This window comes from Pangasianodon hypophthalmus, chromosome 22, assembly GCF_027358585.1.
Source record: "Pangasianodon hypophthalmus isolate fPanHyp1 chromosome 22, fPanHyp1.pri, whole genome shotgun sequence".
In the NCBI taxonomy this organism is placed as follows: Eukaryota; Metazoa; Chordata; class Actinopteri; order Siluriformes; family Pangasiidae; genus Pangasianodon; species Pangasianodon hypophthalmus.
Window position 1 is genome coordinate 20,087,921 of NC_069731.1, and position 14,347 is coordinate 20,102,267.

The 14,347-nt window shown below is 37.5% G+C and overlaps 1 protein-coding gene and 1 long non-coding RNA gene across 4 annotated transcripts in view; one reads left to right on the plus strand and one right to left on the minus strand.

The window, feature by feature from the left end:
- phex (phosphate regulating endopeptidase homolog, X-linked) overlaps window positions 1-9,095 on the minus strand; it is a 21,111-nt gene extending 12,016 nt beyond the window's left edge. The window contains exons 1-12 of one of the 3 annotated variants that reach the window (XM_034297814.2): window positions 8,814-9,095; window positions 6,821-6,877; window positions 5,760-5,921; window positions 5,589-5,672; window positions 4,563-4,789; window positions 3,743-3,808; window positions 3,487-3,603; window positions 3,243-3,326; window positions 2,317-2,459; window positions 2,016-2,109; window positions 1,465-1,593; window positions 1,034-1,135 (exon numbers count right to left, since the gene is read on the minus strand). In XM_034297814.2, the coding sequence (XP_034153705.2) occupies window positions 1,034-1,135; window positions 1,465-1,593; window positions 2,016-2,109; window positions 2,317-2,459; window positions 3,243-3,326; window positions 3,487-3,603; window positions 3,743-3,808; window positions 4,563-4,789; window positions 5,589-5,672; window positions 5,760-5,921; window positions 6,821-6,877; window positions 8,814-8,937 (1,389 nt within the window). In that variant the 5' untranslated portion in view covers window positions 8,938-9,095. Of the gene's footprint in view, window positions 1-1,033; window positions 1,136-1,464; window positions 1,594-2,015; window positions 2,110-2,316; window positions 2,460-3,242; window positions 3,327-3,486; window positions 3,604-3,742; window positions 3,809-4,562; window positions 4,790-5,588; window positions 5,673-5,759; window positions 5,922-6,820; window positions 8,392-8,813 lie in introns of all 3 variants that reach the window. The other 2 variants (XM_053228094.1, XM_053228093.1) reach the window with 2 other exon arrangements.
- A 177-nt stretch (window positions 9,096-9,272) lies between these two features.
- LOC128317213 (uncharacterized) lies at window positions 9,273-13,092 on the plus strand. Its single transcript, XR_008300762.1, has 3 exons — window positions 9,273-9,549; window positions 9,644-10,897; window positions 11,705-13,092. It is a non-coding gene; the product is annotated as an uncharacterized LOC128317213 (long non-coding RNA).
- Window positions 13,093-14,347: the final 1,255 nt, after the last annotated feature.

Genomic DNA, 14,347 nt, shown 5'->3' on the forward strand with positions numbered 1-14,347 from the left:
AATCAATTAATCGATCAGTCACTCAATCAGTCAGTTAATCAATCAAGTAATCAATTAATAAATCAGTTGATCAATCATTTATTCAATCAACCAATCAATTAATCAACCAGTTAATCTATCATTCATTCAATCAGTCAAACAATCAATCAATCCATCAATCAATCAATCAATCAATTATTCGATCAGTCAGTTAATAAATCAACCAATCAACTAATCAACCAGTTAATCTATCATTCAGTCAATCAGTCAAACAATCAATCCATCAATCCATCAATCAATTACTCAATCGGTCAATTAATAAATCAACCAATCAATTAGTCAATCAATCAACCGAATAATCAATCAATTAATCAATCAACTGATAAATCAATTGATCAATCATTTATTCAATCAACCAATCAATTAATCAACCAGTTAATCAATCAATCAATAACAAATCAATTAATCAATCAATTAATTAATCAATTAATCAGTCATCAATCGAACAATCAATTAATCAAGATAGTAAGAAAGAAAAGTCAGAGTTCATACTTTACAGAATAAACACGTCACAGATGAATAATATCATTATTAATCACACATTTTTTTTATCTGTATGTATTTTATGAATGTATGATTTTTTTTCCACATGATTAATTTATTACATGATTATTTTAATTTTTCACGTGCAGTGCATGTGGGTTTTTTCACGTGTGATTCTTTTCCCCTGCATTCATTCATATAAGTTTACATTAAATTTTTAACATGTAGGATTTTATTTCCATGATTCATTTATTTTTACATTTTAATTTTGCACATATAGGGCATAAATCTTTAACAACTGATTTTCATTTTTAACTTATTTCTTCCACATAATTTTTTTATATGAATTTTATGAAGTTTATTTATTTTTCTTGTGAAGTTAATTTTTACACAATTAATTTTTTTCACATATAAGGCGTGTGGTTTCATTTTTCAAAAATGTAGTCCATGTGTGTACACATGCACACACACACATGCACACACACACACACACACACACACACACACACACCTTCTCTATGGCTTTCGTCTTGGTTTCTGCGTCCATCCAGTCATTTTCTTTCTCCAGCATGTCAATGAACGCCCAGCGGATGCCATCAATCAGTTCCTCCATCTACACACACACACACACACACACACACAAACACAAGTGTCAGTATAAGCTCAGAACATAATACAATCTGTAATACCACATACTGACCACTAGGTGGAGACAAAAATTCAAGAATTTATGTTGTTTATACTTGATACAATAGAGTGCAAAAGTTTGTATCCCCACAGTCTTCTGTACATTTTTCAATTTATCTACAGAAGATAAAAGTACAAAAAGTGAAAAAGTTCTGCTTTAAATCTCTAGAGCAGAAATGTTGAGAAGTGTGTGTGTGTATATGTGTGTGTGTGTATGTTTGTGTGTGTGTGTGTGTGTGTGTGTGAAAGCATTACCATGTGTTTCTTATCTTCCTGAAAGTGCTTGTCAACAAACAGGCGTCCGGTGGCGTACATTAACGTGCTCTCCACATAATTAACACACTTGTCCCAGCGAGGAGTCAGAGACGTCGCTCCTGTCGTCACCTGGAGACAAAAAAGGCACTACAATCATGTATTTTTATATTTGCATCAATCTGAACTTTATACTAGAAGTGGAACGGTGTATAAAAGGTCATAGTATGATATGACAGTGTGTGTGTGTGTTCATTAAATTGATTAATTAAATTAACCAATTAATCAATTAATTAATTAGTTCATGTTTAAATGTAGAATAAATTTGTCCAGTATACTGGATGTTCACACAAAACCTTATAAATCTATTTATAAAATATATATTTATAACATTTTACCATTCACAAGTCACACCCCTCTCTCCCCAGTACTTCATAAAAACTTTTTTGAAAAATCTCATCATGTGATACTTTGTGAGAGCTGAGGAGCACTGATGTGTGAAGTTAATGTGAATAAAGCTAATGAGGAGTGTGTTGTTGTGCTGTTGTTCTCACTCGAGCAAAGTCGAGGTATTTGTAGAGGAAGCGTCGGCTCAGCGTGGTGACTCGGGACAGGATGGACCTCCACACCACGTAATTAGCCACCGTCCTGAAGCACAGCAGAGACGAGACGACCACGTCAGTGTCAGATTACACATCAGTACATTTACTCATCGTGTCTGCTCCAGAACACAGCGACCGTCATAAAGGCCTGTGCACTGTTTTATTTTATCACACAGAGAAACAGAGAACAGACGACGGCTTTCATCTCCTGATCCATGTGGGATCTGTGTGTCTGCTTCATGCGCTCGTGTACCTGCTCTCTGTCACGTTAAGCAGCCGGAAAAGATCCTTCAAGTACTGAGGAGCTCGAACGATCACCTGCTCCGAGGACGAGACGGAAAGATCAGGATAGAGCTTAGAGTCGATCACTGCTCGAACAAAAGCCAGCCAGTTAAACTGCAGAGAGAGAGAGAGAGAGAGAGAGATGGACAGAGAGATGGAGGGAGAGATGGAGAGGGAAAGAGAGAGACACAGAGAGAGAGATGGACAGAGAGATGGAGGGAGAGATGGAGAGAGAAAGAGAGAGACACAGAGAGAGAGAGATGGACAGAGAGATGGAGGGAGAGATGGAGAGAGAAAGAGAGAGACACAGAGAGAGAGATGGACAGAGAGATGGAGGGAGAGATAGAGAGAGAGAAATAGAGACACGGAGAGAGACAGAGAGAGATGGAGAAAGAGAGAGAGAGAGAGAGACATAGAGGGAGAGATGGACAGAGAGATGGTGAAAGAGAGGACAGAGCGAAATATTATTAAATAAATATTCATAATTCAACAATAATGCTATAATACTAATAATAATACTACTACTACTAATAACAACAAACAAACAAACAAACAAACAAACAAACAAACAAATAAATAAATAAGAGAATATTTAGTATATTTATGTATTAGTACATTATATATTATTTATTATAATTTTGTAATAATTACAATAATTATAATAACATTATAATATTATTATAAATGGTAACATTAATTATTTATTATAAAGTATTCAGACACTTATGATTTAGTACTGACATACATTGTGTGTATGTGTGTGTGTGTGCGTCTGCATGTGTGTGTGTGTGTGTGTGTGTGTGCGCGTGTGTGTGCGTCTGCATGTGTGTGTGTGTGTGTGCGTGCGTCTGCATGTGTGTGTGTGTGTGCGCGTGTGTGTGTGTGTGTGTGTGTTACCTCAGGGATGGTGCGCTGTAGTTTAGACAGGCTGTATCTGTTGTACATGCTCTCACTGGTGCGGTTCTCATAAGGAATCACAATCTACACACACACACACACACACACACACACACACACACACAGAACAGAAAATCCAGCAAATTATTGAACCAAAAAGTCCCTTAAGGACGTTTCAGTACTTCAGTACTTTAGTACTTTATTACTTAAGTGGCCTTAAAGAAAAACACCGAAATCTTTTCACCTGAGCGAGTTTCATCTCAAAGTCGAGCACCGCTTTCATCTGAGACTCAGCCGTCTGCTCATTGGCTCCCAGCATGACGGCCACGCCCACCATGAGCTTCAGAAGAGCCTCTCGGTTCTGATCAGGGAGAACACAGTGAGTGTGTGTGTGTGTGTGTGTGTGTGTGTGTGTGTGTGCGTGTGTGTGCGTGCGTGTGTGTGTGTGTGTGTGTGTGTGTGTGTGTGTGTGCGCGTGTGGGTGTGTGTGTTAGACTCACTGTTTGTGCTTCTGCACTGTTGGTGATGTAATCATCTCTGGATAAAGCCAAGGACGCCTGGTCCAGCTGAGAGAAGAGATTAAAAAATAATAATAAAAGAAAAGAAAAAAATAAATATACACACACACACACACACACACACACAGAAATTATCTACATATATCCCTGCCCAAGATTACAAACACACAATACAGAGAAATTAATATTTTCATAAACTTGATGATGTCATTCCTCACTAAGATGAACTTAAAAAGTAGCAAATGCATGATGTAGAAAGAAAGAAAGAAAGAAAGAAAGAAGACAGTGAAATGTGTTTGCTGGTTCGTGGTAATTTTCTATAAACTCCATTAATATGTTATAAATAATAAATCCAATAAAATCCAATCCAATGCAATAATGAAATGTTCAATAAAATACTACATTTAATTTATTACTGGTTTACAAAAATGTTACTACAAGTCCTTGTAATGTTTATTAAAAATAAGAAAAAGAACTATGGACAAGTAAGGGGTATCATTTCAATTTTTAAAGTAAGTAAAATAAAATAAAGGAATAAGAAAAGATACAAAGCACCCTTGTATCTTAAATAAATAAATAAACTAAAAATTAATTAAGATAAGACCTTCACAAAAAAAAAGATTGTTTTAACGGTACATTCTAAAAAAGATAGGGTTTTTTTTGGATGTTTAATGGTTGTAGATTTCTAGGCTTAATGCTTCCTCCAAAGGGACAAACAAACTGAAGAACGCTTTGAGGTTCTAGGTGGAACGTGTGTGGTGTGGGGTCGTGGTCGTGGTCGTGGTCGGTTCCTCAGCCTCACCTTGATGATGAACTCCTGAGAGTTCTTGTCGTCAGGCGAGACGTAGAGCCGCAGCAGGACGGATTTGCTGTACTGAGTGCGGATCTGAGCCAGCGTCTGGAGCAGGTCGAACTTTCTCGGGTCCCACTGCACGTCAGAACCCAGAGCGTCGCCCAGGACGGGCCAGCGGAACTCGCGCTTCTTCAGCTCCTTCAGCAGCGGCTTGGAGTCCACCAGCTCGATGGCAGCTTAGACGAGCACAGAGGTAGTGCAGACGTGTTAGCGTTTAAATAAAATACACGGCGGGAAATTCACATATATTTAAATTTTATTTCTAAGCAGAACTTATGGTTTTGTTTTTATCCACTTAAAACAAAAATATAAGTCTATGATCTATAATTCTGATTTATTAATTTACATTAATTAATGAGACAGATATTTTTATTCAAAAGGATTTATAACAGTTTTTTCATCCTTAAGGGATTTTTTTTTCCATTGAGGAAATACTCCATGTTCCAATGAAGAACCGCGGGTTTCTTGTCAGAACTCCAAAGAACCTTTTAAAAGCTATTTTACAAACAAGGCAGAGTCCAAACCTTTATCCCTTATATTTCAAAACGGCAGGGTGAAAAAAGTACAGAGAAGCAGTTCTTAAGTAAAAGTTTGGATAGTGTGTCAAAATCTTACTCAAAAATATACTTCAAGTTCATTCATCCCACCTGATCCTGCATTCCTCGCTAGTTCGCTGACGGATCAGTCATAAAGATAATATTATGCTAACTCAGATAAGCCTACAGTTTGGTTTGCTAGCTAATTTATCAAACTAATGTACAAAACTTATGGTTTATGATTTGGTAGAAATGCTACTTGAGAAATGTTTTTACTCAAGTGACGATTATGTGATAATTGCATTTGAACAATCTGATCTGGACTGTTTTAGCTCCACCCACATGTCTCTGTTTGGATCTATTGATACTTTTAGAAAAAGCCAGCAAAATTTGGCTAAATTTATTCAGATTTACGTGACAGGTTTGTTACGGAACTCACTCTCATTCATGCAGGAGCGGTACAACATCTTGGCCTTCTTCACTGCCTCGATGTCTCCCTCCGCAGTGGGCTGTTCCAGCAGCTCTACGATAAACCCGAGACAAACCATCAGCTTCCTGCTAGAAAATATTACAACTGAAACACGGCGTTTACTCCTTCATCACGCCGTACCTTTGAGTTTGAGGTCCACGTTCTGCCGGAGCCAGGGGTAGATCCCGTAGCTGGAGGAATCTTCCGGAATGGGGTGTTCTCTGAGCCAGCCTCCACACGCGTACTGGTAGAAATCATCACACGGGTTGACGCTGGGGTCCAGCTTGTTAAGAATGGAACCGGCTAGACGACACCAAAATACAAACCCAGTTCATAAAGTTACTCAAACACTCTAACGTTAAAAATCTCTCTAAGCAAAACAACTAATAAAACTTTGGTTTGTAGCTAATCGGCTAATTCCCAGGAGTGAAGATTGTATTTTAATTTGCAGCACATTTTCCTGGTTAAATGCAGATCTGCTCATAATGTTCACTTTGCAATTAGGTTAGTCAAAAAGGTTAGTGAAATCCTGCGAAGGAAAACGGACAGGGGTTTCATATAACGAATACAACACTCTCTGTCATGCTATTACAGGAAAATAATCAACAAAAGGATGGTGTGATGAAGCAGAGCTACTGTTACCACCCTGAAGTTGATTGTTCTCCTGTAACAGCATGTGTTTTATTCCTTTTATTCCACAGTAATTTTTTCATTCATTAAATTACGACATGTCATAATTTTTATTCGTTTATAGTTACATTTAACGTTCACAAAAACAAGTTAGTTCCTGTTGTCACTTACGTTATAGCAGCTATAAACAGTCGTTCCCTCACCAGCCTGTCTTTATTCTCTCTCTTACAGACGTAAAAACGCAGCTTGTTGTCTTTTGTTACCATGAAACCACAAAGAAGCGTAAACTCCTCTGTCCTGAAGATCTAGAAAACTCAAAGTTACAGCTTTACCTCTGACTGTTACAAAGCACTGACACTGGAGACTCCTTCCATTAATGTTAAATAAATTACAGAAATTACTGTGAATGAGCTGTTGCTATAGAAACAGTAATGTATTAGAACCAGTGCTTTAATATCAACCTGTGATTTGCTCTCTAGTGGATGTTTTTGATCTTGTGGTATCTTTTATTCAGTTTATTTATATTTGCGTGACACCGTGTGGAATCGAGTGCGCTCGAGTGAGGAGTTCACCTGCTTCGATGCAATCCGGCGTTAGACAAAACTCTTCACTGGCCGTTTTCTGCGAGACTTAGAGGGGAAAAAAGTGAGAGTGTCAGAGTGACCAACATCCCGTAACTAACATCACGCTGCAACAGCTGTCCCTGGTGTGGATGTCAACAGGAATGCTGACCTAACGCTCTATTGCACACATACCAAAAAAGCACATAGACCAAACACACACAAACAAACACACACACACACACACAGAATGAAAAAGCATGCAAATAAGCAATATTGTTTATACTGCATTTTAGCCTTAACACTGACTGACCAGTAGTGGTAACACCACATAGAGTGTGTGTGTGTGTGTGTGTGTGTTGTGCAACTCTTGTGGATTTGCTTTTACACTGTTTACAGCCCACTACGCAACTAGACAGCAGATGACCACAGCGTGAACCAGAACACCACTCAGATACAGAGCTTTAGCTCAGCATGTGTGTGTGTGTGTGTGTGTGTGTGTATGTGTGTGTATGTGTGTGTGTGTGTGTGTGTGTGTGTGAATGATCTGTTACTATATAAACAATACTTTTATATTAAAACTAGCGCATTAATACAAACCTGGGATTTGCGGCTGCACTACTGTCAGAGCTGCTGTTATAGAAAACTAATCAACACCTTCTGACCAATCAGAATCCAGAATTCAGTAGCGCTGTGGTGTGAAGGTTGTTAAAATCCCTACACATGGTACGTGCTTGTGTTGGTACACAGAACTAATCGGTCCTCAGAGCAAAGCTGTGTGTAACTTCATACTCTCCCAAAATAATCTCACACACACACACACACACACACACACATGTCTGAAGCAAGTAGGAGGCTACTACAACTCGTTTCCAATGACACCTCATGAGTCATGCAGTGTCTGTGTCTGTGTGTGTGTATGTGTGTGTGTGTGTGTGTGTGTGTGTGTGAGTATATATACCTAAAAGCAACAACAGAAAGGAGCTACAGCTCAGTGCAAATGTTTTGACCCCCTCGACATATAGTTTCCGCATATAAAGGCGTAACTATTTTATTTCTATTTTCTATTTTCCAAGAAGCTAAAACTCCAGAATAATGTTTTTTGAGAACCAAAAGCAATAAATTAAACTTTCGCCCTTTGCCTGTCAGTCTCTAGACCTGATTTAAAAAAAAAAAAAAAGACAACAAAGATGTCAGGAAAACTCTTTAAAAGGGGTTCCTTGCTGGTTCTTTGTGTCTTTAAGGGTTCTTAACTTCCTAAAAGGTTCCTGATAGTAAAATACTCTGTTCTAGGGTATTTTTCAATGGTAATTCTTAAATATTACAGAACGCACTTTCTTCAAAATTGTTGATTCAGTTTTTGTCGATTGTCAGTTTTTGATTCTTCCCAACTGTAACAAAGGAGATAATCCAAAAACCATTCAGAGGATATGAAACATGTTGCTGAAATTATAGAGCATTTACATCATATTGAGAAGGGGGGTGCACAAACTTTTGCACTGGTGTCTTTTTGTTTTTGGAGGACAATAAGGACTTTGTTAGCAATATAGAAAATAAAAAATGTTTTTTTCTTAAACCCAACCCTAAGAGAAGGAGAGAAGCAAAAGAGAAAAAACAGAAAGAAAGAAAGAAAGTTTTTAAATTGAAAATAAAAATAATAAGACAAAGGAGAGAAATAAGAAACATTACGCACATGTGCATCAAATCAAATATGAATAAAATCAAATCTGGCACCAAAACAGGAATGAATACATGGGAGAAAAAAGGAACACACACACACACACACACACAGACACACACACACACACACACACACACACACACATATTTTGAGGTTAAACCCTCATCTCCTCAACAGTTTCCTACTTACAAAAAAACATGCCTGAGACTAATTTCTTGTTATGATTAAAATTTTGTTGTAAGGTTATGTAAACTTTTTCACTTGTGTGTGTGTGTGTGTGTGTGTGTGTGTGTGTGTGTGTGTGTGTGTGTGTGATACACTTACCTCCAATAACAGCAATCAGCAGAGCAAGACAGAAAAACACCAATGTGATCAGAGCCACTTTCGTGAGTGTACAAGGAGCCACGCTGGGTTTGGAGCTTCTTCCACTTAACATCTCCACCTCCATTCTGCTCTGAACACAAACCCCTGAGTTCCTCCTTCACTCCTCTCTGGGATGCCGGTCAGCCCTGGACGTCTCCGCAGGTCAGAGGACCCTCGTCTTGTGTGATCCACGAGCGCTGAGCAGTGTCTGACCTAGAGAACGAGGGAGAAGAAGGAGGGAGAGTAATACAGCTGGGAGTGGGAGTGGGAGGGAAAGAGGGATAAAAGTAGGAGGAACTCCTTTCCATACAGCACAGACTGGAACCCTAAACTGACACAGCTAATTATACACACTTCAGTGTATGGGTGGGATGATTGTATGTGGTCTGTGTGTGTGCGTGTGTGTGTGTGTGTGTGTGTGTGTGTGTGCATGTGTTTACGCTGCGTCTGTTCTGTACCTGCCTACATAATGATGAGTTAACCTTCAGGCTAAATCAGGAACCTTCCCTTCATTCTTTCCATCTATATCTGCGATTCTACAAACAAGAAACAACAGATGAAGGATGTTACATTTATTAAAATGTATAAAATAAAAATAAAAGACATTTCAAACACAGCAACCTACGTGAATGTTTCAGATCGATCACTTAAAACGTTAACGGAACCTACAGAATCGACAGCACTTACAGTTATACAGGTATAGCAACAGTTTCTTTTTAAATATAATCATTAATATACTTTAAAAATCAGATTAGTTTTGCATTAACGTCTGAATCGTTCCTTTTCCACAGGTCATCCATTACACAGTAGCTAATGAAACATTCTTTTTAATTCATTCACCCCATGAGATATTTGGAATATTCCACAAGTCACAAGTTCAACAGGAAGAACAAATTTCCTGAAAATCATCAGAAGAAGAAAAGTATGTTCTCATTCTCACGTCATTTTTTTTCTTTATTTTCCCTGAAGATATGATTTTGTAATACTGATTAACAAAGTCACTTTGAGTACAAGTACAGACACATTAAAAAGGAGATTAGATTAGATTAGATTAGAGAGTTTTATTGGCATTCTAGCCATAATAAAGTATAAAAGTATACAGTAGAACAAGATAGCGTTCTCACTCAACAACCTGTAGTGCAAAATGAGATGCAGTGCACAATGGACTAGATAATAAATACAACAACAAGGATAATACAATAAATACACACACAACATGAGTGATGTAGTGTGTACAGCAGTGTAATGTGTGGTGTTTAGTGAGCAGAGCATTATCACCACTTGCAGCGTAGAAGTCTAGCTGCTCCACCTGCGTATCAGTGTGCTGTCTCGTCGTCGTTGCAGTGTGAGCTGTGCATCGCACTACAGTCACGCGTCATCAGTGTGAACAGCAAGGAGCTGAGCGCGCAGGCCTGGACCGCGCCGGTGCTCAGCGTGATGGTGCCCGAGGCGCTGCACCTGATCCGAAACGCTTGTGGGCGCTCAGTCAAGAAGTCCAGGATCCAACTGCAGAGGGAGGGTTTTGTGACTAGTTTCCTTGCCCGTCTTTTTATTGTAGTGAAAAAATATATATATTTTAAGTAAGTCATTATTAATGTCCATAACGTCCTCATGGATGCTAGTGAGCCACATTTTGTGTGTTTGGTATTTTTATGAAAAAACCTTTCATAAAAAACCCTTTTTACACATTTAATCAGAAAATGCAGCAAAAATGCAATTATAGATAATAATAATAATGTGTGTGTGTGTGTGTGTGTGTGTTTACGCTGCGTCTGTTTTGTACCTGCCCACTAGGTTCTAAGTAGACTACATAATAAGGAGTTCCTAAATCAGGAACCTTCCCTTCTTCTTTCCGTGTTTATCTGCAAAACACAAGCAGGAGCACCAAGAAGCAGAAGTTCTACAGAACGCACCGCTGCTGATGAGGATGTGGAATGTGGTACTGCAGAAAGACACGCTGTCAGTGACTGATCTCCCCCAAACAGCACTTATCTCTCCCGCTGAAAGAAGCAGGAAATGCTGGGAGTCGCTGTTCGCACAAACGGGTCAGAGGGTCTCTCTTCAGCTTCCAGGATTAATCACCAAACCATTTACTGAGCTCGTTACACTCTCAAACTTTTCCTCCTTCAGTTTTCCCCTCACATGTTGGACCTTGTACATTTTTTTCACAAGAATTACTGAAAATCCAGTTAGTTCAGAAAAACCATTCGCGTCCTAGGTCTCTCTCCTGAGTTTTAATTTAACATGAACCTCGACTGAGCGGCTTCAGATCGTACGATTGTCGATGAGTTACAGTGATTTTATAGACGGATTACGCTGTAAAGTTTAATTCACTTATTTATTTAAATCACACAGAACATTTTGTGAACCTCAAATGTTGTTGTTTCATATTAATGATGAAAGAAAGCGATTCAAAACTAAATCCAAACAGAACAGAAATAAGACTATAAAAGGAGGAGGAGTTAGCGTGTGTCTGTGGTAGCCGATGCACTGCAATGGCTGAGCTGCATTATTGGAAGATTTACTGCACGCTGCACTTAGGAGGCGCTCTTTCACTGTTTAGTTGCCATTTTGTCGATTTCGGCTCTCTGTGAGCTTTTGTGAGCGTAGCTAAATGTAAATGCTGTGAATGTGCATTGTGATTTACAGCTGATTGGTATTTATCAATATATACAACATTATCTATTTATCTATCTATCTATCTATCTATTTTAGTTCTCTCCATGTTCTTGAGCTTTCCAGGAATCAGGAATTTCCTGCTTTGATGAAATCCTTAATCTCCCAAACCCAAACTAAGCTCGGCACACTCAGTGGCTCCTGCATTAATTATAATTTTCTTCTTCTAATTGCAGGTTGGAGTAAATTGCGGTGAGCCACAGAGTGCAATCCTGATTTTCAGAGGAAGAGGGAGGAACAATCTGTGATGTGAATTTGAAGTTCCAGATCAGAAACCACAACTTCAATGCTCTGATAAAAAAAAAAAAATGCTGCACAGACCCACAACCCAGAAACTTCATTGTGATTTCGTTGTTTTTTCATACGGGTTCCAGATTAAATGTCCTACAAAAAGTTCAGAACCCTTAACGGTTCTTTGGTTGTGCTTCTAATGGAAGGTTACATGTTCCAAGTAAACACTTTTTTAGACGCTAAGGACCATTATTTATGCAACAAACTATTAAAGAACCCTTAAGAACTTTTTCTCTAAGCGTGTGTATTAACAGGGTAAGTGTGCGGTAAAAACTCCAAATTATTGCTCATTATTTTCATCCTAATATCTAGAACCTGTCAGGGGTTTAATATTTAGCTTCTGGTACTTGGTAGACTTTTAGAAAAAAGGTTCCTCCAGGGTTCTTCAAGGGTTCATTGGATAATTAAGGGCTCTTGGGTTCCTAAAATGGGTCTTTTACACTACATTTTGTAGCTACATTGCTATTTCTGTGGTTATAAATAACGGCACCTGGGTGAAGTGATGCAAAATGGGGTGTAATGTTCAAAATATGCTAACCTATAAAAAAAGAGAGGCTGATGAGGGAACGACTGTTTATAGCTGCTACAACATAAGTGAGAACAGGAACTAACTGTTTATGCTAATTGTAATTATGATAAACGCTATGATGTGTCATTTTCTTTATAAATAATAAATTGTAATGGTTGACAAATTGCTGTGGAATAAATAAGAGGAATAAAATACTAGGGGACATGTTGTTATAGGAAAATAATCAACTTCAGCACACCATCCTGCCACTCAGTATTTTACCATAACATCATAAAACTCTTCTACCGAGTCTGTGTGTGTGTTTCACATCAGAGCAGATGTCAAATCTAAACTGTTATCTCATGTCTTTCTGCTCTAATCTAATGTAATGGTCTCACCAGAAGAGCAGAACACCCGTCTGAGCCAGAGAACCCTGAGGCACAGGTTTAATAAAGCTCATTACAGACGTACATCCAGAACACTGTTATTTATAAACTCACCTCATATGTCTGTGTGACGCATGAGAACACACGACACATGATGGTAGATAGTGTACAATGCTTACTACTTATCTAACAGAGAACATTATCTGAACATTCAGTAACGAGATACAACATTTACAGATATTACATATTACTGCTTTCCTAACACAGAAAACCTGACAGTTTGAACGTCCTACACTCTTCAGTTGTCCCTCTTAGAACCACTAAATGTTCTGTATACTGTAGGACAAAAAAATCCTATCAGAAATGATTGAACAGAATATTTTTTTGGAAGATAACAACGTTTAATTATACAAGAAACCCTTTTTTTTTTTTTTTTTTTTTTTGGAAGGGTGTGCAGTCAGGAGTTTAACATTTAACCTTCTTGGTTCTTTGTACCAAAAGGATTGCTCAAGGGTTCTTTAAGGCTCCATTATTATGTTAAGCTTCTTAAAAGAGTTCTACTTGGATCCCTTTCTAACAGGGGAACACTCTGCTATAGGATTCTACACAGAACATTTAAGGATTCACCGTGAAGAACAACCAAAGAACCCTTCATGGTTCTCAATTTTGGGAATAAATTAAGACGTACCAAAGGTAATGTGAGCTAGTTTACTATTCCACAAGGGATTTCCAAGAACCTACAACCTGAGAGATTAAAATTTTAGATGAAAACACTTAGGGGTTCTTCAGTTGTCCCTCTGGGGAACCCTTAAACATCCTATGTAGAAAGCTGCTACGAAATGCAGCGTAAAGGAACCTTTTAGGAACCTAAGAGACTGTAATTATCCAATAAACCCTTAAAGAACCTTTTTTTTTTCTAAACGTGTACCAACAAGCTAAAATTTAAACTCCTGACAGGTTCTAGACATTAAGAAGAAAATAATGTGCAATAATGCGGAGTTTGTAAAGCACACTGTTAGAAAAGAAAACGGTTCTTCAATGGTTCTTTAAAGATTCATTGGATTAATAAGGTTCTAAGCCTCTGAAAAACACCCTACTTAGAACCCTTTCTGATCAGGAGTTACTTACATAATTATAAACAATATAAATATTTATCAGAATTATATTTAATATATAAATACATAATAATATAATAATAAATTAGAACTATAAATACTTTATTCTCATTACGTTTATATTTTTTATAATTATTTACATAATTGTAACTTCTACAATTTTTTATATTACATATAAATATATAATAAACATTATAATTAGAAATATATATGTATTTTATTCTCTTTACGTATTTCTACTTTTATAATTATTTATATATACATATAATTTTTTTTATTCTCATTTTACTGTGCTGTATGTGTGCTGTATGTAAAACTTCCGCCATTTTCTACAACATATTATTTCTTTTTTGCATATATAATTAACCTCACTCTTTTTTTAGGACAATACTCCAAATTCATCAAGTTTTCCGAAATAAACAGGGATTTAATTTACTGACCTTATCACATCTTCACACTCCAACTCGAGTTTATTTTTAGCTCGACTTAAACCTAAACTTTAATCTTTACTCCAGTATG